This window comes from Hermetia illucens, chromosome 3 (genome assembly GCF_905115235.1).
Source record: "Hermetia illucens chromosome 3, iHerIll2.2.curated.20191125, whole genome shotgun sequence".
Taxonomy (NCBI): Eukaryota; Metazoa; Arthropoda; class Insecta; order Diptera; family Stratiomyidae; genus Hermetia; species Hermetia illucens.
Genome location: NC_051851.1, coordinates 8,313,250 through 8,341,216, shown reverse-complemented (window position 1 = coordinate 8,341,216; position 27,967 = coordinate 8,313,250). Strand labels below are relative to the sequence as shown.

Genomic DNA, 27,967 nt, shown 5'->3' with positions numbered 1-27,967 from the left:
GACTCTAGGGGAGGTGCTGGTACCAGAAAATCTGGTGCCGAAAATGCTAGCACATCAAGAGAATTGGAATGCGGTCAACTCCATGGTCGCATCTATTCAAGATAAATTGCGAAAGGCAGAGGAAAGGAGAAAAGCGCGGTTACGTGCGCCGCGTATAGAAGAAATGGGATTAAGCTAGAGTGAGCTGACTCCGCCCCGTGATGTAATGCCTTATGGTAGTTCCGCGGGGCAGGGAGGGAGTCGTGGGTGGTTTTAGTGGGTAAAAATCGCTGGTGTATCGAGACCAGTGTCTTTTGAAGATTTCCACCTCCTCAAAAAAAAAAGGGTCGCTGGGAGTCTCAGGGTCTCCCCGTATACCAGCTGCACCAGAGTTACAGCAGATTCATTTCAGGGCTTGCGACCAAGAAGGGTCATCATGGACCATTATAGGGGCCTTGAACCCAGTGTGCCATGTTTCAAACATCCCTTTTCTGTAGAAATTTATCGATGATTGTGGACTAACACCTGAGGCCATGCAAGATAGTGTGGAAACACCTGAAGGACTGAGGGAACACATTACCTCTTTCCTAACATGTTTTTTAGTTTTGCACTTCTGCCATTCGAAACACTGTCTGGCTCAAAAATGTATATCCTTATTTATGGACGGATACCTGCTTGCGTTAGATCGTGAACGAAGTGAAATACTTCCTTGCGTAAATCCGCCAGAATATATGACCTTGGCCCTTTGTCTCAGGTTTGCAAATATATGTTAGAGACTGATCCGAAGGTAGGAAGCTTCCTAAATGTTTTTGGAGTTGGTCCTGAGGCTGTGAATCTTCCTTCTACGTCGCCGCGATTGTCGGAAAGTTGACGATGACGGGAATCTTGACACGTGACAAAGTGTCGACAACCAGGTTATCCTTTCCAGACACGTGTTTTATGTAGGAAATGTAATGTCTTATAACGTTCAGTTGCCGAAGTTGACGAGGGCACACTTTGTCGGGTTCTGTGTTAAAGCAAAGGTGAGTGGCCTATGGTTCGTAATCACTGTGAACGGTCTACCTTCAAGGGAGTACCGGAAGTATTTAACTGCTAGATACCCGACTGATAGCTCACGCTGGTAGGTACTGTATTTCTGTTGAGCGATGTTCAGTTGCTTGGAAAAGAAGCTCAACGTCTTCGATCCAGACAAGTATGGATGGGGTTGCACAAGAAACGACTGTAGAAATTTAATATGCTTTCGGAAGCAGGAACCTTCAGGAGTAACCAAATAACCAAGGAATTTCACTTGCCGTTGCAAGAATTTGCACTTATCAACGGCTTCAAGGGACGTTGGAAAATGCACTCGTTGTGCTCTAAGTGCTGGGACTCAGAGGAAAACGCGACGAGAACATCACCCGAATAGACGAAGCAAAAGTGGTAGTTTCGCCGCACAGAATGGATGAATCTCTGAAAGGTTTGCGCAACATCACACTGTTCAAAAGTCGTCTTAGTGATATTACCGTTTTCGAAATGTCTTTGGAAGCTTCAGGGATTCGATGGTATAGCTTGACTAAGTCCAAGTTCGAGAGAATACGGTAGGCTGCGATTGAGTGCACAAAATCGTGGAAGAGTGGAATGGGGTTCGGTCTGGAATTGTCTGGGCATTTGGTCGTTTGCAATCGCAATTGAGTTAGTGTGGATCATGTGAAGTGACAAACACCAGCAGCTGTCTGAAAGTCTGCAAATATCCTGCCTTGAAAGTTCTTCTATTTCCGCGAGACTATGAAGTCCTCCTTCGCCACATGATTGCATGTCTCTATGCCAGCCAGGTTCGGGAATGAGATGGGATGCTTTCAGCACTTCGATCCCTCGCGTGTCATTATACACAAATTCACGTGACCTTTTATCCGATGTGTGAGTCGGGACCGGATCCTGAAAATTCAACCAATACAGAATCTCGAGTGCACCTATCGAATAAATCAAAACCCTAAATTAGAAAATGAAAATATAAAAAAAGCAACAGTTCGACCGCGCACGTGGAGCCGTAAAACCTGAGCCTGAGTGCTGCGACCGAGAGGGAACATCCTCGACGAATCGCATCCACAACCTAAGCTTCTCCTGCCTCAGATGCATTGTAAGACGTGGTCTTAGAGGTTACCTCTCTGCCTTGGCCTCTTCAGGCCTTTCTAGTGGAAGATGGCTCTATTAGTGAGAATTTTGGGGGGTATCCTTGATAAAAGCGTTGTGTTATGGATTCGACCTAGATTGGGGTTGCACCGTTGAGTCAGACCCTTTTTACTTTGTCCAGAAATTCATTAGTTACTGGTGATAAATTCCTCGGCAACTAGTTTTACTATCCAAAAGATAGTGCCCTAGGGGTGATCTCGTCTGGTTCTTGCACTCAACCACAATGAATATGGGAAGGAAAACTTGCTCATCAAGCAATGGGTCCATATTTTCTTCAGGCCAATGCTCATGTTCAAAGTTCTTTTCTTTCGCGTCACACTACCGCTTGGCTATTTCAAAGAAGCATCTTCTTCTACTCCGCGGAAGACGACAGCATAGGAGAGGCTTTGCTGTAATTATCATTGGTTCTAAGTGATTTCGTTTGCATAGCTTTCTCTTCTTTGATTTAACCAGAGTCTAGCTTCGGCTTGAATCCGTCCTCCACCTCCCTCCCTTCTCGGAGGCGCTTTTGTGGTTTTAATTTTGGTCTCAATAGGATATACTCCTTATGATCGTTGAGGAACCGAAACAGACAGACGGTTTCAGTGCTGTCCTCTGCCAGGATTTCACGTTTTGTCGACATTTCTGCGGAACGTTGCGAACCTTGGAGTCGAACTCAAATTCACTGAATCGATTCGGACAGGAAGTCCTGAAAAGTTCGCCTTTCTGAGATTCACTACGTCCAGCTTGCTCCGTTCTTCTTTTTCTCTCCTCATAAGACCTCCTCGAATCGGTCAACAAATCTCTATGTCCAACGCTGCCAATCTCATCGTCACGTGGACATTTATACATGAAGAAGCTGTTCATAGCCCAGGTGATTTATCTTCGGTAATTACCGATTCAATTTTCTCAAACGACTGGAAATGTCTAATCTCCAAATGGGGTTCTGACACACAGTTTTTTTCGTTAGAGGGGAAGCTAGTCTTAACTTGGAACTCCAGGGTCTCTCCAAAAGATTCCGTCTAGGAGTCCTTAAATTTTTTAAGAAAAGAGGGACTCCTAGGTTCCTCAGCCATAATCTTATTGAATCTCACAGAATCGCTGACTCCAATAAGGACTGCTCCCTTTAAGTTCTTGTATGATTGTCTGTTTTTATGCCTGTAGCAGATGTTAAAAATCTCCCTGGTCAGTATTCCGAGATTATAAAGCTCTTTCTTGCACCACGGTGACAAGGTCTTTTTACTATATATTGCCGGACACCACACTCTAAAAGCGATTTCGATTTGCTTCTCCAAAGTTTCGACCTTTGACTCTAAATCGTGTGTCATGCGAATGTTACTATTGAGAGCACCGGCAGTTGTTAGTTTTGATAACCTGATCAGACTTCTTCCAATCGATCAGTCTTCCATTCTCTAATCTGAAAGTCCCATTGTCAGTTAGTATTGTGATATCAAAGACCACCTCCAAACCGTCAATGGAAATGGAAATTTGGTGTACTGTCCCTGTTACATACCAGCAGGTTTGAATTAAAATAACCCAAGAGAGGCTATCAATAGCTTGACTTTCCTCCTGACAGTTAAGCCTCAGAACTCAAGTCTGGAAACAGGAAGACGTGTAGGCTCTTCGCGGGGGAAGTACATGATCTAGTCCTCTCTCGATCAGCATATCTTGTGCTGTAGAATAAATTCTAATATTTGCTTTATAGCCCCCTGAAAATTCGTCCTCCTCCAACCCAGGGCTCATATATTATTGCCACATCGTTATGGCAGGATAACGCAGGATTCTGTATTGATTTCGATGTCTTCCTGCCCAGATTACCCATAGTAGCCCGCAACTAGCAGCACTTCAAGTGCTGAAGATTTATTGCATTGTTTTCAGCATGTTTTGCTTTCGTTGATGGACCGTTGGTCCAGGTCAGACCGTCAATCTCCTATAGTTCGTTGGCGACATCGGCTGGGTCCATTTCGTCATCCGGTTTCAAGCACTTTAACCGTTGCGTCTTTGATATCTAATCGTCGTCCGTCTTTTCCGGTTCGGAGTAGGAAAGGCTAGTTGTTCCTCTGGAGTTCTCACTCCTTCATCATCACACAAATGTTCATGGGAATCCTGGGTTTTAAAGGCGCAATGATTCAATGAGCTAGTCCTTACCTATGCGGATTTTCGGAAATCACACGCAAACAATGGGCCCCCTGCATAGGGTCGAATAGGATAATCTTGAGCTCCACGCCCTCTCGGGCTTCATATAGTAGATCCTAGTAAAGCACAAACTGAGAATGCCCCTGCATAACTGGTCCTCGCTCGATATTTGATGGTACTCACAGACCACCTGGAAGGAATCAAAGCAGGAAATATATCACCCTGTTCCCCCTTGTCGCCCAGATAATGCTCCATGAACAGCTCCGATAACCTTGCCTCATAACATATCCATACCTCCGGCACTAGTTTACCAGTAGCAGGAATTGGCATCCACCACCGGTAGATGTAAGTGACTTCTGGGCACATCGCAATGCGTGCTTCGTCCTTGTATTTGTAACAATCTTGTTCAAAATATGGATGGTCTTCTGATACTAGCTATTGAACAGGACTCCGTGGAACTTCCGCTTTTTCGTTGCACTATGACAGGAAGCCGAAATGCTTTTGTACCAATCGTTACGTAGTTGTTTCCATCTGCTGTCTCTCTCCCGGAGGTTCCTGCCGTTGGTTCTAGCAAGAAGGTGCACGGCTAGCACCGCTGGACTCCTTCGACGACTTTCAGGGTCCACATACTTAAGAAACTCCCCATTGGCTGCGTGTTGAATGTGTGCTGTTCCACCTTCGCTTGGAGCCCTATCAACAACATTTTGGTTTCTAGCCTGGAACCCACGTGTGCTTTAGAAATCCGAGACCTTGATTGTCTCACGGAAAACAACGAGGTAGAAGAGGCCATCAAACGCGAATGCCCGGAGGTAACCAATGTCCGGATTGGTATCACCTCCGCAAACTCCCGAGGCCAAAAACTCGCTGTAGTGGAAGTTGCCGAGCAATATGCGAGGAAGCTTCTAAACAGCGGGAAAATAAGAATTGGTTGGGTAGTGTGTAGGATACGAATTCGGGCCGCCCCAACCAAATGTTACAGATGTTTGGACTATGGGCACACATCTGCAAACTGTCGGGGACCTGACAGAAGGGTAACATGCCGTAAATGCGGTCAGGCAGGTCATAAAGCGAACACCTGCAATGAAAAGGAAAGCTGCGTCCTATGCAGAGACCGTGGCGCGACTGATAAGAGCATTGCGCACACTGCGGGATCGGGGCGGTGTCCAGTTTTCAGAGCAGAACTGGAAAGAGCTAGGATACGGTCAACATGATTCGCATCCTACAAATCAATATGCACCGGAGTGCAACCGCTCACGAGTTGCTAGCGCAGTTCGCTGCGGAGACCAAAGCTGATTTAGTACTCATCAGTGAGCAGTACCGAAACAAGGGCCCAGTTTCATGGCACCCAGACATATCAGGTACCGCTGCCATCTGGGTTCGGGACGGCACCCTCCTAGGGGTTCTTGCCCAAGGCCGAGGGGACGGCTTTGTCTGGATTCGGTGTTCAGGGATAACGTTTTTTAGTGTCTATCTTACGCCGAATGAGATGATGCCGGACTTTCGACGCAGGCTTGAGGCTTTGGAGGACGCTATCTTAAGCACGGATGGGCGGATCCTGGTCGGGGGTGACTTCAATGCTAGGGCACTTGAATGGGGCATGCCTCACACAGATTCCAGAGGGAAACGAATTCTGGAAATGGCGGCGAGAACAGGACTGGTAGTTCTAAACACCAGATCCACCCCAACGTTCCGGTGCCCGGGCTGCGAAGGAAGCATTCCAGGCGTAACCTTCGCATCGGAATCACTGGTGTCGCTGTGGTGGCGAATTCTGGAAGACTTTTCGGCAAGTGACCACCAATACATTGCTTTCGAAGTGGTGGACACAAACTCTCGGTGTGCGCCACCCCAGCGATCTTTCTGTGTATGGAACGCCGCGAAAGTGAACACCGGGAAGTTTGTCGAAACTCTGGGAACAGGTGGGGCCACGCTGAAGGGTACTGCTGGGGGCGGTGGCGCCGTTGCTGACACTGTCGTAAATTCAGTTATGAACCTGATAACGACGGTCTGCGGAGCCTCCATGCCCAGGAAGACATCGAGGCGCGGCAAACCTTCCATGTATTGGTGGACAGTGGAAATCGCAGAGCTCCGGAAGGAGTGTCACAGGCTCCGCCGCTTAACACAACGTCTAGGCGACCGGGAGGAGGCATGTACCATAATGATGGAGTACAAATCAGCCAAAAGGAGACTCCGCAGCGCAATAAACAAGAGCAAAGCTCGCTGCTGGCAAGATCTGATCGACGAGGTGAATGGGGATCCGTGGGGACTCGGTTACAAACATGTAACCCGAAAAATCGGGGCTCTGCGGAAACCCTGTTCACTTAAGGCCGAGCAGATGGACCGCATTGTGAGGGCACTCTTCCCTGCACACCCCGTATGGGATGGTGACGTCGGCGCGGAGAGCGCAGAGGACTGTCCACTTTTCTCTGTAAAAGAGTTGGAACAGGCAGTCCTCTCTATGAAAAACAAGAAGGCGCCAGGACCCGATGGTATTCCAGCAGAGGTGTACAAACTGGTATTCCAACACCAGCCAGACCTACTGCTCGGCGCATTCAACGCTTGCCTGAAAGAGGGCATTTTCCCTGCTCGTTGGAAAGTTGCGAGGCTTGCGCTGATCCCTAAAGAGACAGGCGATCCCGAACTGCCGTCTTCATACCGCCCACTATGTATGCTTGATACTGCTGGGAAAGTGCTGGAAAAGCTCATCAGAAGTAGACTCGCTGAAGCGATACGCGCTGCCGGAGATTTATCTCCCCGGCAGTTTGGTTTTAGGGCAGAGAGATCGACAATTGATGCTGTCATGCAAGTCGTGGGCGCCGTTCGACGAGCAGAGGCACATAGCCGCCGAACTCGACGGGTGGTGCTCCTCGTAACGCTTGACGTCAGAAACGCCTTCAATTCTGTAAGATGGAAAGACATTCTAGGCACACTAGACAATACCTTCAACGTACCGAACTATCTCTTACGGATTTTGAGGGACTATCTGAGGAACCGCTCCCTGCTCTATGAAACACTAGAGGGTCAAAGGTGGATGGAGGTCACGCCGGGGGTAGCGCAGGGATCCATCCTAGGGCCGGACCTCTGGAACGCTACCTATGACAGTCTGCTTAAACTCGACATGCCAGAAGAGTCGCGCCTGGTCGGCTACGCAGATGATGTCGCAGCGCTTGTTGCTGGACGCACTGTCAAACAGGCGCAAAGCAGACTCGGCATATTGATGTGACGGGTAAGCGGATGGATGACTACTCATGGTTTCAACCTTGCACTGGAAAAAACCGAAGTAGTCATCCTGACTAAGAAGAGAATTCCGACCCTGCGTCCCATATCGTAGTATCGAGTCAAAATCAGCGGTAAAGTACCTCGGGTTGACTCTTGACTCAAAGATGAGCTTTTCTGAGCAAATCCAAGCAGCAGCGAACAAGGCTGCGGCTGGAGTTTCGGCGTTAAGTAGGCTAATGGCAAACATTGGGAGTCCTACGTCTAGTAGGCGACGTCTCCTGATGAGCTGAACGCAGTCTGCCCTGCTCTACGACGCAGAGGTATGGGCTGGCGCCCTTAACAAAGAAGGTATATCGTATACGCCTCGCGCAAGTACAGAGACGGGGAGCTTTACGGGTGGCGTCTGCGGACCGCACAGTCTCTGAACCGGCCGTGATGGTGAACGCGGGAGTTATCCCCGTTGCCCTTCTTGCTAGGGAGCGTCAGGCCATATACAAGCGCAAGGGAGGTGGTTGCTCGCGAAGAAGGGCAACACACTCTAGACGAGTGGCAGCTCTCTTGGCAAAATGAAACTAGAGGCAGATGGACTGCGCGGCTCATCGGCAACTTAGGTGCGTGGCTGAATCGGAAGCATGGTGAGACTGACTATTTCCTTACCCAATTTTTAAGTGGGCATGGAAGTTTTCAGTCTTACCTGCACAAGATTGGAAAGGCGCGTTCTCCGGATTGTGTGTTTTGCAATGGAGTTGTGGACGATGCCCACCACACTTTTTTTTCTTGTGGAAGGTGGGATGGGGTTCGTCAGCAGCTCTATTTAAACACAGGGGATCTCTCTCCAGACAACATTGTGGAAGAGATGCTGAAAATATGGATGGTCTTCTGATACTAGCTATTGAACAGGACTCCGTGGAACTTCCGCTTTTTCGTTGCACTCTGACAGAAAGCCGAAATGCTTTTGTACCAATCGTTACATAGTTGTTTCCATCTGCTGTCTCTCTCCCTGAGGTTCTTGCCGTTGGTTCCAGCACGAAGGTGCACGGCTGGCACCACTGGATTCCTTCAATGACTTTCAGAGTCCAAATACTTAAGAAACTCCCCATTGGCTGCGTGTTGAATGTATGCTGTTCCACCTTCGATTGGGGCCCTATTAACAACACTTTGCTATTATGCGCTCCCTATTCCGAAGTGCACATAGAATTAGATATGAGTTCAACCCTGGAATCACTACCATCCTCAGAAATCAACACATCGAAGTGACAATAATTTCCTGTTCCTCCCAGCTTTTTCACGAAATACATGCCCAGAAATATTATATGTTTCCGTCTCTTAAAGAGTGCTCTGAGTTTTCTGTAACTTCTTCCTTTTCTGGACTAATATTCATCCCTATCTTAAAGTGCTACAAGATTCAGCTCACTATACAGAGCTTGACGACAATCAAATCAACAATGGTCAATTAAAAATGACATGCACATACAGCGAGTCCTCCTGTGGCCGGAAATGTTCCGCTGAATTTCGTTATCAACTTCCTCATTCAATTTATTCTGTTCCGCCGTATAACTTCTTGGTATCCTTGAGACGCACTAGCGCAACAAAATGAATGGATGCCTGTCGTCAGCGATAGACACGGCAGAATCTTGATTGAACTATTATAATACGAAACATATGTATACGTAATACACCCTGGTCTAGTGCCTCCTTCATCCAACCGCCTCACCTCATCGTTATTCCTCCAGACCATAAGGATGCTGAGAAATTAATAAATCTTCCTTCAATACATCGCTCCCAACGTCACGTATCACAGATTATTTATCTCCGTAAAAAATGAAGTTGTCTGTCACATCACATAGTCCGAAAGCTCCCCAAAAATGCTGCAGGAGAGGCTTCAGGTTCCATGCATGCGCACTGGCTTCCTGCTTCGTATTTCTCTTATACTCTATCGATTGGAAACGCTACCCTTCTGGGTGGACTGGGGCTACATAGTCCTTCCAGGAATAGGCGCTTTCATGTTACTTCTGACTCGGAAATAATGGAACCGGGGGAGCCGCAGTTACTCAAAGGGAAATTGAATAGAATGTAGAATCCTTGTGATCCTTTGATGTGTATAAAACGAGGGGAAATGGCACCTTGAAACCGCAAAAATCCATGAGTCTATACGATGTATGGTAATTTCATTATCATAGCATAATCGTGTCGTGTTTCACTCTTGTTGCTTCTCCTTTCTTGCCTGGCCGTTGAGCCTCTGGAGACCGATAGACGATAATAATGATTGAATTGGCTAAGTGGAATGATGCTGTCCACAGATGAGATGAGAGAAGAAATAAATTGATAATGTAATTGATGGAGCTGAAGCGGGAGACGGACATGAGATTGGAATCATCAAGATTTTGATTAGAACTGAATGGATTTGATTAGGGTGCAAGGAAGTTTTATCATGGAAATAGTTTATTATTTATTAGCATTCAATGAAATGAAATTGTCTCGGAGGGACTCTGGAGGATTTCATTGAAGACGGGAAGACGACGTCGAAGAAGAGTTCTTTTGAAGGGAATCTCTGGACATTTACTGAAAATTGAATTTGAAAATTTAATCCCATTCTAATGTGAAAGAAAGTATCGTAGTAGAGTACTTTAGACAAACCTTATTCGTGTGGATAGTGGTTTACTGAATCTGTTTGAACGTCCAGGCGATAGGTGATATGCTAGCCATAAGTATCCATGAATGGGATATCATTTCGTCTCAAGCCTCGGGGTGAGAAAGAGGGAAATGGTAGCTTCAATTTGGATGACTAAGAACTCATCATCATCAACGGCGCAGCAACCGGTATCCGGTCTAGGCCTGCCTTAATAAGGAACTCCAGACATCCCGGTTTTGCGCCGAGGTCCATCAATTCAATATCCTTAAAAGCTCCTAAGCCATCGTTCCATCTCAGGCAGGGTCTGCCTCGTCTTCTTTTTCTACCACAGATATTGCCTTATAGACTTTCCGGGTGGGATCATCCTCATCCATACAGATTAAGTGACCCGCCCACCGCAATATATTGAGCCGGATTTTATCCACAACCGGACGGTCATGGTATTGCTCATAGATTTCGTCATTGTGTAGGCTACGGAATCGTCCATCCTCATGTAGGGGGCTAAAAATTCTTCGGAGGATTCTTCTCTCGAACGCGGCCAAGAGTTCGCAATTTTTCTTTATTATTATTCTGTTAAGGGAAAGTCGCACCGCGTCCTTGAAGAACTATTGTGCCCCTTTTACTGGTTATAGTGTACCTGTTGATCATAGTATCTCAAGCAGGCCTGTAACCGTTAGGAACTTTAGTATGTTCCCCACTTCCAGAAGTTTCAGCTTTGCATCTGGTATTTAGTGTTCTCCCAGATGTATCGACCTACTTTGCACAAGTGCCGGACACTGTCCCAGGACGTGCATAGAGGTTTCGTCCTCCTCCTCACAGAACCTGCAGGCAGTGTCTGTAGATATCCCTAGCTTCCCTAGGTGATAGTTCAACCGACAATGACCAGTGAGAATTCCCACTATGATTCGGAGGTTCTTTTTGGTGAGGTTTAAGCAATCCTTTGTGCGCATGGGTTCGTATCCCCCAATAAGCACCCTGGACTGCTCCATCCCTGGTAGGCCCGCCCAATATAGTTCCGTCAACCGTTTCTTAGATTCATAGCCATGAAACCGTTTCCGATTCCATAGAAGGGTTCTGGCCCGTGTAAAGGCATCCCTGCTCCCTTCTTGGCTAGTTCATTCGCTGCCTCATTGCCTTCCAACCCAGCATGGCCTGGAACCCAAAGTATCCAGACCTTGTTGGACGAGCCGAGTGTATTCAGTCTCTCAAGGCATTCCCATACCAGTTTAGAGTTCACCTAGTTGGATCTAAGTGTCTTCATTGCTGCTTGGCTATCGGTGAGAATAACAATGTTCTACCCCCTGTAATTCCTTTGCAGATTAAAGGAGGCACATTTGTCTATGGCGTAAATTTCCGCCTGGAATATGCTAGTGTACCTGCCCATTGACTCAAAGTACATTTTCCTTGAACCAATGACACCGGCACCCGCTCCCTCTGCTGTGAGGGATCCGTCAGTGTACTAAGTAATCAGTTGCTGGTTTAAGCCGTATGTCGCAGCCACGCTCTCCCAGTTTGCCTTGTTACTCCAACGTGTTTCAAACTTCTTATCGAAGTGAAACCTCGTTGTCATGTTTTCCCTCGGTATCAGTAATTCGGGATACCGCCTAGAAAGGATATCAATCTTCCTTCGATTTAGGCAGCTCCCCGCCTCATTCATACTACCGGCCATCCTGAATATTGATCTCCTTGCCTGCATCTGTATGTGCAGATGGAGGGGGGTTAATCCCAGAAGGACCTCCAGGGATGCCGTTGGGCATGCCCTCATTGCCCCACTGATACACACGCAAGCCAGCCTTTGGAGCTTATGTAATTCCCTGGCTTGTGTGCTGAGTTGGATTCTTTCTGCCCAGATTACCGCTCCATAGGTAATCATTGGCTTTACTATTGCAGTATATATCCAAAGTAGTATCTTCGGGCTGCAACCCCATTTTTTCCTGCTATGGATCTGCAAGTCATCAGAGCCCTCGTGGCTTTTCGACAAGTGTTTCTGACATGTGTCTTCCGGGGTAATTTTTGGTCTAGCGTAATTCCCAAATATTTGATCTCTGTTTCTCGTTTCACCTCCATATCATGTAATGTTATGGCTTTCAGGTGATCCAGCTTACGCCTCCTAGTGAATGGTACTATGGTGGTTTTGGTTGGGTTGATCCGCAGTCCCACCTTCCTGCACCAGGCACTAGTAACCCTTAATCCAGTTTGGATTCTATCACAAGGGTATCTTCATATTTGCCCCTACAGATTAGAACAATGTCGTCCGCGTATCCCTGGACTTGTATTCCAGTATTAGTTAACACGTCCAGGAGTTCATCCACTACCATACTCCACATCAGCAGCGATAGTACTCCACCCTGTGGACAGCCTTGAGTGGTGTTCATGATAATAGAATTTGTACCTGTTTGTACCTCTATTTGTCTGCTTTCTAGCATTTTGCCCATCCAGAGTGCCAGGGTGTTTCCCACTCCTTTGCGGCTCAGGGCATCCTGTATCTCTGTGTGCGATGTGTTGTCGAATGCTCCTTCGATATCTAAAAACGCGCACAGTGCAATTTCTTTTGTTTCTATTGCGTCCCGTAGTACCTCTGTCAACTGATACAGAGCAGTTTCAGTTGACCTTCCTGCCCGGTAAGCGTGTTGACAGTGATGTAGGGGATTACGCTTTAGAACGTTAGTTCTAATATAGTTGTCTATGACCTTCTCCACCGTTTTGAGTACGAACGATGTTACGCAGATTGGTCTGAAAGATTTAGGGTGAAAAGGATCCTTTTTACCCGCTTTCGGAATAAAGACCACTTTTGCCCGTCTCCATGCCCTTGGTATGTAACCCAGTGCTATGCTCCCCCTTATCACCCTCAGAAGAGACTCTAAGATAATTCCTAGGCCTCTCTGGATAAGTGCTGGGAAAATGTCATTTACTCCGGGAGATTTCATTGGTTGAAAAGTTCCCACTGCCCATCTTAGCCTAGCTTCTGAGCATACCTCTTTTGCTAGTTTCCAGCTTTCTTTCCTTCCCCTTTTGTTCGTTGTTGGGGTGTCAGGCAGATTATTGTCGCCTGCCGCCGAGGGGTAGGACCCCGGGAAATGAGTTCTGAGAAGCAGGTGTATCTTGTCCTCCTCATTCTCGGTGAATGTCCCATCTTCCTTTTTCAAGCAGACAGAGTATATTCCCCCGTATTTGGCTACAGCTTTGTACAGCCTGGTTGCTTCTGTGATCTGTTCAATCCCTTCACAGAATTCCCTAAAGCTGTTCCGTTTCGCTTCCCTGATCGCGTTGCTATACGCATTTAGTGCATTTTTATACCTCCGCCAGTCCCCGGTTTGTTTTGCCCGGTTAAAGAGTTTTCGTACCTCCGTTCTCATTCTGGCTAAGTTCCTGTTCCACCATGGTACATCCCTTGATGACTTGACTGTCTTGGCCGGACAGCTGGCCTCATATGCGTCAATGACGATTGTGTTGAGGTCTTCCACTACCGTTTCTAATTCCAATTCGCTCCTGATGTCACTTCCCCCTTGAAGGTGGGCAATGTTGTTGCTCAGGTGCGTTGTGTAGGATTCCCAATCCGTCCTCTTGGGATTCCTTATTATTCTTTTTATTTCGGAATTACCCTCAATGTCGAATCTGATTATCCTGTGATCAGACATTGAGGGTTCATCCGACACCCTCCAATTGCTGACCATCCCGTTCATTAGGGTATTTCCTAGAGTTATATCTATTACCTCTTGTATGGTGCTGGTCACAAATGTTGGACTGTTCCCTACGTTGTATATTTCTAACTTATTACTAAGAATAAATTCGAGAAGGTAGCCACCTCTACGATTAGTGTCGCTGCTTCCCCACACTTCGTGGTGGGCGTTGGCATCGCAACCGAGAAGAAGTGGTAACACCCTCTCCTCGCAATACCCCGTCAGCTTTGCGACTTGTTCCGGTGGAGCCCGGCTCTCGTCTCTTGGGAAGTATCCCGATGCTACAACTACCTCTCGAGTGCTCCTCCCGGCTTCCAATGAGGCTTGGATAGCCACAAGGTCCCCGGTTAAGAACTCTGAAAGACATGTATTTTAAATTACGTTTGAGAATTATGCAAGCTCTTGGTTTTTCACAAGAGGAGTCCCAAATTACCTGCATGTCTCTTCCTTGCAGACCGCGAATCTGCCCCCGGTACACCCAGGGCTCCTGAGCCAGCACTATTCCAATGTTCTCCTTGGAATTTGCCCTTGCAATCACTGCAGATGCAGCAATTTTTCTTGCTAAGAACCCAAGTTTCCGAGGAATACATGAGGACTGGCAAGATCATAGTCTTGTACAGTAAGAGGTTTGACCCTATGGTGAGACGTTTCGAGCGGAAAAGTTTTTTGTAAGCTGAAATAGGCTTTGTTGGCTGACAACAACCGTGCGCAGATTTCATCATCGTACCTGTTACCGGTTGTGATTTTTGACCCTAGATAGCAGAACTTATCAAAGGTCTCAAAGTTGTATTCCCCTATCCTTATTCTTCTTCGTGTTTGACCAGTGCGGTTTGATGTTGTTGGTTGATTCGTCTTCGGTGCTAACGTTGTCATCATATATTTTGTCTTGCCTTCATTGATGTGCAGCCCAAGATCTCGCGGCGCCTGCTCGATCTGAATGAAGGCAGTTTGTACGTCTATACTGGTGCTTCTCATGAAGTAGTGTAGTTAGGTGGACTTAAAGAGGATCGTACCTCTTGCATTTACCTCAGCATCACGGATCACTTTCTCGAGGGTCAGGTTAAAGAGGACGCATGATAGCGCATCCCCTTGTCGTAGACCGTTGTTGATGTCGAATGGTCTTGAGAGTGATCCTGCTGCTTTTATCTGGCCTCGCACATTGGTCAGGGTCAGCCTAATCAGTCTTATCAATTTCGTCGGGATATCGGATTCTATCATGGCCGTGTACAGTTTTACCCTGGCTATGCTATCATAGGCTTTAAAGTCGATGAACAGATGGTGCAACTGATGTCCATATTCCAACAGTTTTTCCATCGCTTGCCGCAGAGAGAAAACCTGATCTGTTGCTGATTTGCCTGGAGTGAAGCCTCTTTGGTATGGGCCAATGATGTTCTGGGCGTATGGGGCTATCCGGCCTAGCAAGATAGCAGAGAATATTTTATAGATGGTACTCAGCAACGTGATACCTCTATAATTGCTGCACTGTGTGATATCTCCCTTATATCTCCCACCTCTGCCGCAACTAAGGGGTACGGCGCCCGAGTTGTACAGCGCAACTACACGCTTGAGCTCGGAGGAGCTCTGCCCGCGATGTAGGCATAACCGCAACCACCATGAAACTCCCACCAGGGGGCCAACCGCAATTAACTGGGCCGAGAACACATCTTCCAGGAATTCTCCTGGAGCATATGCTATGTATGAGACAGATAATGCCCCGTTGCCAATCGTCAGGCATTGATTCGCTGTCCCATACCTTGAGCACAAGTTGATGAACCACTTGGTGTAACTGGCCGCCTGCATATTTAACCAATTCGGCTGTAATTCCATCGGCTCCTGGCGACTTATAATTTTTTAGTCGATGAGTTGCACGGACTGTTTCTCCTAGACTTGGTGGTGGCAGTATTTGTCCGTCGTTTTCAGTTGGCGGACCTCCAACTCACCGATGTTCTAGTAGTTCAGTAGCTCATCAAAGTGCTCAACCCATCGCTCCAATATGCCCATTCTGTCGGAAATCAGATTTCCCTCTTTATCTCGGCAGGATGAGCATCGGGGTGTATAAGGCTTCATCCTGCTGACTTGTTAGTAAAACTTCCGCGCCTGGTGCGGTTGCTCCCTGTACTTTTCTAGTTCACAGACTTGTTGGTTCTCCCAGGCTTCCTTTTTCCGTCTGTGAAGTCGCTTCTCCGCTCGACGGAGTTCGTGATAAGTCTCTGCGCGTGCCCGCGTTCTTTGAGAATGCAACATTATTCGGTATGCGGCATTTTTCCGTTCCGTTGCTAGCTTACATTCATCGTCAAACCAGCCGTTCCGACTCCTTTTGCGACTGGGGCCAAGTATCTTTGTGGCCGTATCCATGATAACGTTCTTCAGGTGATTGTTAAGATCATTTGTTGATGCTTCATCTCCACAGTCATCCGCAACATCTATACGAGGGAAATGGATGCCGCAATAACCGCAGTCAACAGAGGACAGAGGACATTGCGTCCTGACATTGCTTCCCTAGATGGCAATTCAGCCTGCATCGCCCCATGCGCCTGCCTATGGTCCTAAGGCTCTTTTTGGTAAATTTTAAACTGTCCTGCGAGCCCTCTGGTAACTTTGCGCATCATAAATCAGCCAGTCCTTCCTATCCTATCATTGGTGCCTATGAACTCCTTCCCGATTCTACACAAAAGGTTTGGTCTATTTAGCGGTGTTTCTGGTCCCTTTCTAACCAATTCATCCGCTGCCTCATAGCTTTCTAATCCAGTATGATCCGGACCCCAGAGTTTCCAGGCCCCATTTATTTAATTTGTTAGGGAATTCGCATACCAATCTGCATCTCTTCTGCTTTGACCTAAGCGCCTTAATAACTGCCTGAGGGTCGATTTGGATCGTAATATTCTATCCTCAAAAGTCTCTCAAGAAGAGTGTTAAAATTCTGCTATCCAAAAATGTCCTGTGCCCAAATCTCACTTCTCACTAGTTATCTTCCCCCCATATCCTAAACAATGAACTATGGTTGGCTTTTCCAATGTGCGTACGCTCCTCAATAATGAAAGCGAGAGTCCTCAGAATAATCGCTTGCTCCAACTCGAGCTACGATATAAGCTAGACATTCTGGGCCTAAACAAAGTAAGATGGTGGGACTCTGGAGAGTACTTATCTCCCTTTTGTGGCAATGTGGTTTTGTACTCTGAAAAGCCAAGTGGTAGCAGACACGAATCCCATGTCAGGTTGTTTCTGGCGGCTACCGCAAGGTGCACTCTCTTGGCTTGGGAGCACAGTACACTAAAGGGAACGGAAGGATGCTTTCTACGAGCAATTACATGCAGTTCGGGAAAATTTCCTAAAGATAACTGTGTGATCTTGATGGGTGATTTGAATGCCAAGGTGGGCTTTGGCAACACTTTGTGCGAACATGTAATGGAGGAAACACGGTCTTGGCGACCGTAACGATAATGGTGAGGGGTTTATGGATTTCTGCAACTTCTACCGCCTCGTCGTTAGTGGCACATTCTTCGAGCACAGATCCTGCCATAAGGTCAGTTGGGGTTCAACTGACCGACACCGAACGAACAATCAGATCGACCACTTCGCGATTTGTCTCCTGGATGTACGTAACACGAGATGCGCTGACATCGGCCTCAAAAGGGATCACGATCTTAAGGTCACTGAAGTTCGCTTGCGTGTTGCGTTCGCCCTTCTAGAAAGGTTGGAGAGCTACGGCCCCCCGAGTTTTACATCGACCGCTTGTATGTTCCAGCTGTCGCTCGGCATTAGGAGAACTATCTTGCTGATCGGATGGAGTAACCCACCGAGAATTTCGGTTGTCATCGAAAATTCTCTTTTTTCGGGTGGCACGTAAGTCGTTGGTCATAAGATCTGGCTAACTACGGAATCGTGGAAGCGGATCAATAAGCAGAAGACTTTTGAAGGCTCTATTGACCGCTATTAGTGATGCCGGGCGTGACGCGCTCGAACTCCGATGCCGAGCAAAATCCCGGAAGTTCAGGGTAGTTTGCGCCGTGGTCAAATAGAATTTGCTACTGCGCTGGTCGAGGAAGCGAAGATGCCCCAGAACTCAATGACTTCGAAAGTGTATACCACATCACAAAAGAGCTTGAATGTCGGCGCAAATCTTTCCATGGTCCTGTGAAGGACGTTAACGATCGACGGCTCATCGACGGTCACGAGGAATTGAAGAGATGGAAGGAACACTTCACCACAGTTCTTAACCTTAAGAGAGGTACCTTCATGCTCCCTACCATTGCAAAAATAATTCTGAAACGCATTAAAGAATATATCGAAACTGCTTCTGCGTTGATCAATCAACACCCTACGGATCATTTTGGAACAGTGCGCATAGTTTAGATCTTCGCTTCCCCCGCTCTTCATCGATTTCGGGCAAGCTTCTGATATCGTGAATAGGGAGTATATCTGACATTCTCTACGCAAGACGGACATTTCAAGGAAAGTAATAGTTGTTATCAGAGCGACATCTGATTTCGTGAAATGTAAACGTAAAATTTCGGAGGATTTCGAGGTTCAAAGCAGAGTCCACTAGGGTTTATCTTAGCACCGATATTATTTCTTCTTTTTATTGGTGAAATTCTCCATGCTACCCTATTCGTAGAATGTGCAGGAATGCAATGAACTATGACATCTTTCCTCAAAAGTCTTGACTGCAGATTGCCATCTGTTTGATCTCATCGCATGTTCCTTGGCCTTTAGATTTAAGAAGAGAGGGGGATAGTGTCGGACTAAAGATTACCACCAACAAAACCAAGGTTCGCCGTCTGCCGGGTCATCGCACTCTCCCTATCTTCATTAATGGGTAGAGGATCGAAAGCGTCGATCAATTTGTATATCTAGGAAGCGTGGATATTGTCCGATGCACTAACAGCACTAGATTCGCTTTCGCTGCCTTGTCTAAAATCTAGAGAAGAATTATCCGAACACCAGAGAGAGAGATTGTTCTGTGCTAGAGTTCTTTTTGTGTTGCTATATGGGAGTAACACATGAAAACTGACCCCCACTGTAAGCCTCCCTCAACATCTGTCTGCGTCGTACCATCGGATTACGCTAACTTGATACTGTTTCAAAGGACGAACTAGGTCGGCGCATAGGCCTATCAATCGTACATTAAAAAGGAGCAATAATTGCAATGCGGTGGAATCCATTCTCCCAAAATGGCCGGCGAGTAGGCCACTACAAGCGTATTTGGTGCAAAGCAGTGGAGAAGGAGTGCGGGTACCTCGGGAAGTCCTGGAGTGAGCTGAAGCGCATTTCAGGTAACTGCGAACAATGATATCCCACCAAGGAACAAATGACAACCATATATAAAACGTCAACTCTCCATCTTACTCTAGCTCAGTAGCATTCCTCTTTTCCTATTTTTCAGCTTTGCTTTTTCTGCATTTATCTGTAATTAAGGACAGAATGTTACTATTCTCTATCGTGGGATAGAATCCACAGAAAGTGATTTTTGAGAAATACATTCACTGTCTTACAATGTGCGGCATAATTTGTACAGCTCAGCTTTTTTTCCTGCATCAAAGTATAAAAGGTGCTCCGAGGTCTCTCCGCCCACTTCGATAATCCCGTGGCATCTCCGAGGTATACTTTCTCCCTACTTTGTTGGGAACGCCGCTTCAAAGTCAATATAGGTTTCCCTCGAAGCTTCCGCTTAATGTAGGCCCAAATATTTTAAATTCGTTTCCAATCTGTGCAGAGTTCAATGCGATCGCAGGCGGTAACGATGCTTTCTTATAATTTTCTCTGGCACCCTCCATTTCCTGATTAACCAGTTCACAAGAGTATTCTCTACGGTCTATGGGTGTATGCTTCTATCCTATTGCGAAGGATTATTTCTTGGAAGTACTCACTTCTTCGATTAGTGTCTCTGGTTTTCCAGACCTCACTATGTCCATTGGCATCGTAACTGGGGTTGAATCAGGGTCCTCCAACATAATACTTTCCTGTAACACGCTATCCGCTGTCCATCTCCAGATCAACCTATCTTCTTCAATAGGCAGCAGGTTCCCTTTTTAAGGTTTTGTGTTAAACAGAAACGTTTTGGAATCGATTCGAAGTCTGTCTGTCTGTCACATTCGATTTATTTACACGATCCTGCCTTTTCGGTCTCTATAACTTCCATCTTTGGGGGATGTCGGCAACCTTTCCACTCGATGTGTCCTCCGAAGTATATTTTACATGTTCTCCTTGTGTACATGCACAGTTGGTGCGGCGCTTGTGACTTTTGATCTCCTGTGTGATCATTCACCCTAATCGGGAGGAACTTATCTTTGCCTTCCACTTAGCTACCGAATACTCTCCAAAACAAGGTGTGGAGATTCTTATTTTGGGCGATTACGAGATTCAGAACCTCCTCCGCCTCGATGGTTGCAGTTTTAGGAAAGTAGACAATCACCATATGTACCCCTACTATATCATCTCCCGCCCCAGGCTCCCCTCTAGCCTGTCAATTTAGAGGCTATGTTGTTGAGCAATTCTGCTGGTATCAAACGTGGTAACCCTTACAAATTTGGTCAACTATTAAGTCCTCAATGATTTACTGGTCCTCAATGGGTAGGTACACTAGCATATTTCATGTAGAAATATACGCCACAGACAGATGAGCCTCCTTTAATCTCAAAAGAAACTACACGGGGCAGAACATTACTATTCTCACCGACAGCCAAGCAGCGATCAAGGCACTTAGGTCCAACCAGGTGAACTTTAGCTGGTATGGGAATGTCTTGAGAGACTAATTACGATCAGCTCGTCCAACAAGGTCTGGATAATCTGGGTTCCAGGCCATGTTGGGACAAACTAGCCAAGAAGGTAGCAGAGACGCCTTTACACGGGCCAGAACCCTTCTGTGATATCGGTTTCATGGCTATGCCATTAAAAAATGAAGGGGAACGGTTGAGTGAACTATACTGGGCGGGCTTACCAGGAATGGAGCAGTCCACGGTGCTTATTGGGGGATATGAATCCATATGTGCATAAAGGATTGCTTAAATGTCACCAAAAAAACTTCCGAATCATAGTAGGTCACTCTCGGCTAAACTGTCACCTAGGGAAGCTAGGGATATCTACGGACACTGCCTGCAGGTTTTGTGCGGAGTGTGATGAAACCTCTATACACATTCTGGGACAGTTTCCGGCACTAATAGGTACACTACAACCAGCAAAATGGGCACAATAGTTCTTTAAGGACGCGGTGCGACTTTCGCTTAACAGAATAATAATGTTCTTGATATGATAGGCGATAGCGAGAACAATCATCCGAATGATCTATGGCCAATCAAAAGGAAAGAGTTGTCCCAAAAACCTCAAGAAAACTGACGAAATTGCCCGCGTTGGTCCAAGAGTATCTAAGTGCAGCTCTACTGAAGTGCTCCGTCGACACATGCTAGCTCGCCTCTGAGCTAGTCTGACTCGAGTATGTAGCGGGGTCCTTTTAGAAATCCCAGTCCCTCTTTCCAAATAGCGAACATGCGCGGAGCCGGCAGAATACCGCGATGAAAAAAGGAAGACCTATGACGAATCACATCCTCATTTGATATCTCAGATTAACGAGGCTCAGCTTTTGCGTCCTTCTTCCTGCCTCGGCACCTGGGTTCTAGATCCCAAATACTCACCAAACAGCTCATTTTCGTATTAAAATTATTCAAATCATGTCTTCTTCTCTATTTCAGATTCTAGTATCGCCCGTTCTAGCCGGCCTAGCTGTTGCCATAGGAGTGCCAATACTCCTTTTCTACGTGTACGGCGTAGTGCCCGTATCATTATGTCGTGGCGGTTGTGGCGTTACAACAAGCCGTGATGGCTTCAAATTTGAATTTGACGAGGAGGAGGACAACCAACTTCGCAACCAGGGAGATGGCGCCAGCGTGGATGCTGTTTCACGAATCGGAGCTACCAGCATTGGGGAAGTTAGTTTAAGCGTGGCAAGTGGAAGTCATATAGGTGTCCCCGGTCAGAATACAGCTTTTGGTGTAGCGCATGCATCCAATCGTGAGTCAACAACTGCTCTGGCCGGCAGCATAACCGGGCATAGACTTGAGGTTCAGGCCGATGTCAGCTCATCCGAAACAGCTTCAGCGGTAACGTGTGTGAGCGAGAAATCGGGGAATACGTTGAACGATACGGCGTCCACGAGGGCGTTGGCCGGATCAATTCTTAGTTATAAGCATGTAAGTGATATGAGATTGTGTTCAAGATCAAAACTAATTCACGTTGTCCGCTTCAGCAATTAGACTCATCTAATGTGAGCGAAGATGGAGTTTCGGAGCGCGTACGATTCGACAACACGGTTTGCTATGTAATCGATGGCAAACGGGACTGCTCAGACGTCTGGTACACAGCACCACTTGACCAGGTAATTCACAATTTCCCTCGGATTTCTTATGCTCTTTTGCTATACTATTGTTCCCTTTCAAGGACTCGGCAGCGGATAAATCAAGCGTCGGCAGTAGTCGCTCATTTCGCAGCTCAGAACGTTCATTTCGTGATGAAATCGATTCAAGTAGTTCATCGGGCACTAAACGGTTAGCATTCGCTCAGCGTATGCCAAAGCTTAGCACAACAACACATCGAACCCTGTCGTTAGATAGTAATACCGGATCAAATTATATCCCCGAGAATGTTAGTTTAGAGCAACAAGCCGAGGAGGAAGATAAGGAGGAGGAGAATGATCAGAAGCTCAATCATCCAGCAACTGGGCCGACGTCTTCTACATTAGCAGCAGATACCCAACCGCAAGGAAAAGCTGGCGGCGATTCGTCATCGGTTAGCACAAACGGCCACCCACTGCAGCTGGACTCGCCGCCCATTAAACCCACAGCAAACAATCGAAGTGATCCTCCCAAGCCCGAGAAGAACCCTTCAAAATCGTCAATTCTACGGAATTTGTTCTTCTCGCAGGGCGATAGCCATTCAAACCAACCTGCAGCCACCACGACCCCGGCTGGAACACCTGCTACCGACGGAGGTGTCAGCAGCAAACCCACAAAACGGTCCTCGGCATAGACAATGATTAGAGAGTTGTTCGTTCTTGGAAACCATTGAAACAGTTTTAATTGATTTGCTCTCTCTGCAAATGTTTGTAATCACAGCTACGTCGTTGTCTTTCCTTCCCCTCGCCGCCATCGACGCTGACTATGGCATCGGCGTCGAATCGCTGCCTGTGTAATAAATACATTAGTGTTAACGTAATATTCTCTACATATATTTACAAAACATGGTATAATATATTTAAATGATACGAAAACAAAACAAACAAACAAAAAAAACAAAAGATAAAAAGATAATATTTACCCCAAAAGGAAACTTTAATTTAGAGAAATGAAGCTGCTAAGGAAATTTGAATCCAAATGAAACGACTTTATTCGTTTTTTCGTTTTTAATGCGAAGTTGAAGGAAGAAAAAAAAGATACAATTGATCAATCGAGATTCTATGGCCTATAAATAATAAACAAGAAAATATTAATTTAATTATACAAAATAAAGAAATGTTATAATTAAAGGAAATGGTCTGAGTTGCTTTCATTGTTGACCCTCTCTGAATTTCAGTTTAGCCTTCTGTTGGGCAGGAGCTTTAGGAGACCTCAGAGAGTGTCCAAGAATTCACTGTTATCAACTACGAAGACGAAGCAATTCTCAGCAAAATGACACCAAACACAATGCCAAACGACAAGACGATCAGCCACACTATGCTAATGTTGTGTTGTCTTCCCCAGAATCTAAAGTAACTTCTCGTTCAACGCAGATAATGACTCAGCTCAAGAGATAATGCACAACCAAAATTCCTATGAATTATCCCTGGTTTAACGTAAAAGGCGACTAAAAGGAATACAAATTTGTGACCTTGAATTTCGAAACTCTTTCGATACCGAAACATCTAGAAAGTTTCTGATAGGAACTGGCCTCAAGGCTGCAACCTTCAGCTATCCAAAAAGGGCTTATGATTGGTTTCTGGAATGTATACACGCTCCTCTCGAACCGAACGGTTTCAGCGAAGCAAGCCATCCGCGCGAACCCACCAATGGGAGTCACCGGGCGAATCTGACGCTCCGCGGGTATTTTTTCAGAGCGATCGCCGGTTCGGCAAAGAACTTCAGCCTCGATGAGGAGACCCATTTGGGCCGCCTCGAACGTCACGCTTGAACGAGTGCTCGCCTCATTCTAGCACTCTAAAGAAGCCCTCGTATGGTGCTTGCAGCGAAGTGGCAAGCACCCTGATCACACGTCTCAAGGTCCCTGGGGGTGTTGACCACCGATATCGCGTGTCGGGACGGTGAAGTCGACCGCATCTTCGAAACCTCGCTGCATTCCCGAGTCCCTTAAGCCTACTCTGATGTCCAGTACAGGGTCGGCGGGGAGGCGTAGATTCTCCCCATAAACCATCTCCGCGGGAATGGCCGTGAATTCATCTCGCTGGGCTGTGTGCGCACAGCCGAGGAGGATGAAAGGTAAAGACCGCGACCACGACGGATCGTCGAGAGCCATTAGAGCGGCCTTCAGCGTCCGGTGCCAACGTTCCAGCATACCATCTTGCTGCTGATGATATGCAATGGTCATATGCCGTTTGAAGACCAGGCACCTTCTTAACTCCGCGAAAAGAGCAGATTCGAATCACATCCCCAATCTGTGATGATAGCGGCTGGAACACAAAAGCGCGGAATCCGCGCTGGACAAAGAACCTTGGCACATGATTGCGTTTTAATTTCAGACAGAGGTATTGTTTTAGGCCGCCGCGTAAACCTATCGATGATTGTGAGGCAATACTTGAATCCGCGCGAGTCTCGCAAAAGGCCAATGATGTCGTGGTGAACGTTTGGAAGCGCTTGGTCGATTTAGGTAGGTATCAGTGGCCGCTCCGAGGAGCCCAATTAGCGCTTTGGTGCGCCATTTTGATGCCACAAACTCCTAAGACCGTGACTGTTGTTATAGGAACAGGGAAGCGGAGTCCAGCTGGCTCGGATCTTCAGAGCCAGCCCGTAGCATTCACGAAGGAAAGCAGCTCTCCGACCCTGTAACTAGAAATCTCACTGAGGTCCCCAAAGAATGGTTTACCCAGTGTCCGCAGCCTGACTCGAGCCAGAGCCGGGCAATTGCAGAGAAAGTGCATGAGGGTTTCCCTTCCTTCTCCGCAGCTTCGGCAATGCGAGTTGTAGGGTAAGCCGAGCCTAGCGGCATGGTCCCCTATGGGCCAGTGCCCCGTGCAGACCGCCGTAATCTTGAATGCATTTGCACGCGTCTGGCACAGGAGCTCTCGTGATCGGGCTATGTTATAAGCGGGCCAAATTCTCCTTGTTTTGGCACAACTTGTAAGCCTTCGCCATCTCAGGCCCGCGGCTGCTAGGTAGTGCGAGTAGACTCGGCTCCCGACAGCCGCCAGCGGAACACCGACTGTATTCCCCGAGGGACTGCCAAGAGCAGAGCCTTGCTTGGCCAATCCGTTAGCTCGCTCATTCCCTTCTATGTTCCTATGCCCGGGAACCCAGAGGAGAGTGATCTTGAGCGTGCCGCCCAGTTGGTTGAGCGTGTCTCTGCACTGCCCCACCAACCGGGAAGATGTCGTCGTTGAGTACGAGGCCTTGATGGCCGCTTGGCTGTCGGTCAGAATGGCTATGTTACGCTTGGGGCTCGAATCACGCTCCAGCCATCGACAGACTTCCAATATCGCCAGTACTTCCGCCTGGAATACACTGGTAAAACCTGGGAGACCATACGACTTAGATACACCGTGTGTATTCGAGAATACCCCCGCACCGACTCCATAGGCCATCTTTGATCCGTCCGTAAAGAATACCGTGTCATAGTCTTGCAACACGCCGCCGGTCTTCCACTTTGCCCTGGTTGGAAAGTCCACAGCAAAGTTTCTCGTGAAGTTCAGCTTGCGTGTGACATAGTCCGTGGGGGATGCCCAGATTTCTCGAGGTATTTCATCTAGAATGTTGCTGTGGCCGTAGGACTTCGCTGCCCAGCATCCGGACTCACGTAGTCTGACGGCACTGCACGCTGCAACATATTTGATGTGGAGGTCTACGGGGGAAGAGATGCAGGAGTACATTGAGAGCATCTGCCGGGCAGGACTGCAGAGCCCCCGTAGCAGCTGCACACGCGGTTCTTTGAATCCTATTAAGCTTCGTTCTATTGTATTTCTTCTTCAAAGCCTGCCACCATACAATAGATCCGTACGTCAGGATCGGACGCACTACAGCGGTGTACATCCAGAGAACCATCCTCGGCCGGAGACCCCATTTCTTCGCAAAGGTTCTCTTACAGGCATAGAAGGCTATACAGGCCTTCTTAACCCTCAGTTCTATGTTCAACCTCCAATTTAGCTTAGGATCCAGGATTACATCCAGATACTTTACATTAGAGGAAAGAACCAATCTTTGTTCATTCAGCCGTGGTAGATGGAATTCAGGTATCCTAGTCTTGGTGGTGAACATCATCAGTTGCGTTTTGGTTGGGTTTATGTTGAGTCCGCATCTTGCGGCCCACAGGCACACCTTTCGCAACGCTCCTTCCATGATGTCGCTCATAATGGACAGAGACATCCCTGATACTAATATCACCAAGTCGTCGGCATACGCCACCACCTTCACCCCGCTGTTGTCCAATGTACGTAAAATTTTGTCCATTACTAGTAACCAGAGCACCGGTGAGATGGCACCACCCTGGGGCGTGCCTCTGTTCACAGCTCTGGTCAAGTGGTTGCCTCCCAGATCGAACTGGATTATCCTGGTACTCAGCATGGATATAATCCAATGCGTGAGATACCCCTCCAATCCAATAGCGGTCAAGGCTTCCTTGATGGCGTTGGTACTGACGTTGTTGAAAGCTCCTTCTATATCCAAGAAGGCAGCAAGGGTATACTGCTTGTACTGCAGCGACCGCTCAACCGTGCCAATTACCTCGTGGAGGGCGGTTTCTGTGGATTTTCCTTTGAGGTAGGCATGCTGGGACTTAGAGAAAGGCGTTCTCTCCATAATCGTCTTTAAGTGAATGTCCAGGACGCGTACTAGGGTCTTCAGCACAAAAGAGGTCAGGCTGATTGGCCGAAAGTCCTTCGCGGACTCATGACCGCGCCTGCCCGCTTTCGGTATGAAAACCACCCGTGCGCGTCTCCAGGACTGCGGTACGTATCCTAAAGTGATGCAGCTCTGGTAAATCTCAACAAGCCACGGCACAACCCTGCTGCTTCTGTAGCATGACTGGCATTATGCCATCTGGGCCGGGAGATTTGTATGCGGAGAAGCTGTTTATAGCCCAGCCGATCCTATCCCCGGTAATTACCGATTTGATAGTCTCGCACAGCTGGGGTTGCCGCAAACCCTCCAAGCGAGGTTCTGACTCACAGTCCTCCTCACTGGAGGGAAAGTGCGTTTGCACCAGCAGCTCCAAGGTTTGACTAGAAGATTCCGTCCAGGAGCCTTCCGACTTTTTAAGGAAGGATGGACTCTTATGTTCCTTGGACAGAATCTTATTGAGCCTTGCGGATTAACTAGTGCTTTCAATGTTCTGACAATAGTCTAGCCAAGACCGCCTCTCGGCGGTCCTGATGGCCGACTTGTACTTCTTTGGGCAGTCCTTGTATGGCTGCCAGTATTTTTGCCTGTAGCAGATGTTGAAGATTTCTCTGGTCAGCTTCCTGAGACTAGAGAGATCTTCGTTCCACCACGGTGGCAAGGTCTTTTTGCTGTACTTAGCAGGGCAGGAGACTTTGAAGGCGGTATCAAAAGTCTTCTCCAGAGCCCCGACCTTTGACTCCAGTTCGTCTGTCGTGCCAATCCTACCAATTTGTGCACCGGAGAGTTTGTTCTTAATTACCTGACCAAACTTTCTCCAATCGATCCTCCTGGGGTCTCTAAAGGGCTTGGAGACTTCTGCGGCGAGATCTTGACTGAAGAGTATCCAACTGTGGTCAGAGAAGAATCTCTGGTCAGACACTCTCCAGTCCTCCACCCTAAGAATCCCATTGTCGGTTATTAGGGTGATATCAAGGACCTCCTCCCAACCGTCACAGTTCTCCGAGCAGGGGAAATTAAAGGTTGGTGTACTGCCCCTGTTACACATCGATAGATTTGAAGTAATAATAAAATCAAAGAATGACTAACCTCTTTCGTTGATTTCGGAGCTGCCCCGAAGCGTATGCCTTGCATTTGCGTCGCAGCCT

General features: G+C 47.3%; 1 protein-coding gene across 2 annotated transcripts in view; it reads left to right on the top strand.

Annotated features, from left to right (window-relative positions):
- Nucleotides 1-23,305, top strand: part of LOC119650624 (E3 ubiquitin-protein ligase RNF19B-like) — a 227,993-nt gene extending 204,688 nt beyond the window's left edge. For both annotated transcript variants that reach the window (XM_038053513.1, XM_038053514.1), the window contains 3 exons: nucleotides 21,477-21,974; nucleotides 22,031-22,159; nucleotides 22,222-23,305. In XM_038053513.1, the coding sequence (XP_037909441.1) occupies nucleotides 21,477-21,974; nucleotides 22,031-22,159; nucleotides 22,222-22,809 (1,215 nt within the window). In that variant the 3' untranslated portion in view covers nucleotides 22,810-23,305. The remainder of the gene's footprint in view (nucleotides 1-21,476; nucleotides 21,975-22,030; nucleotides 22,160-22,221) is intronic.
- Nucleotides 23,306-27,967: the final 4,662 nt, after the last annotated feature.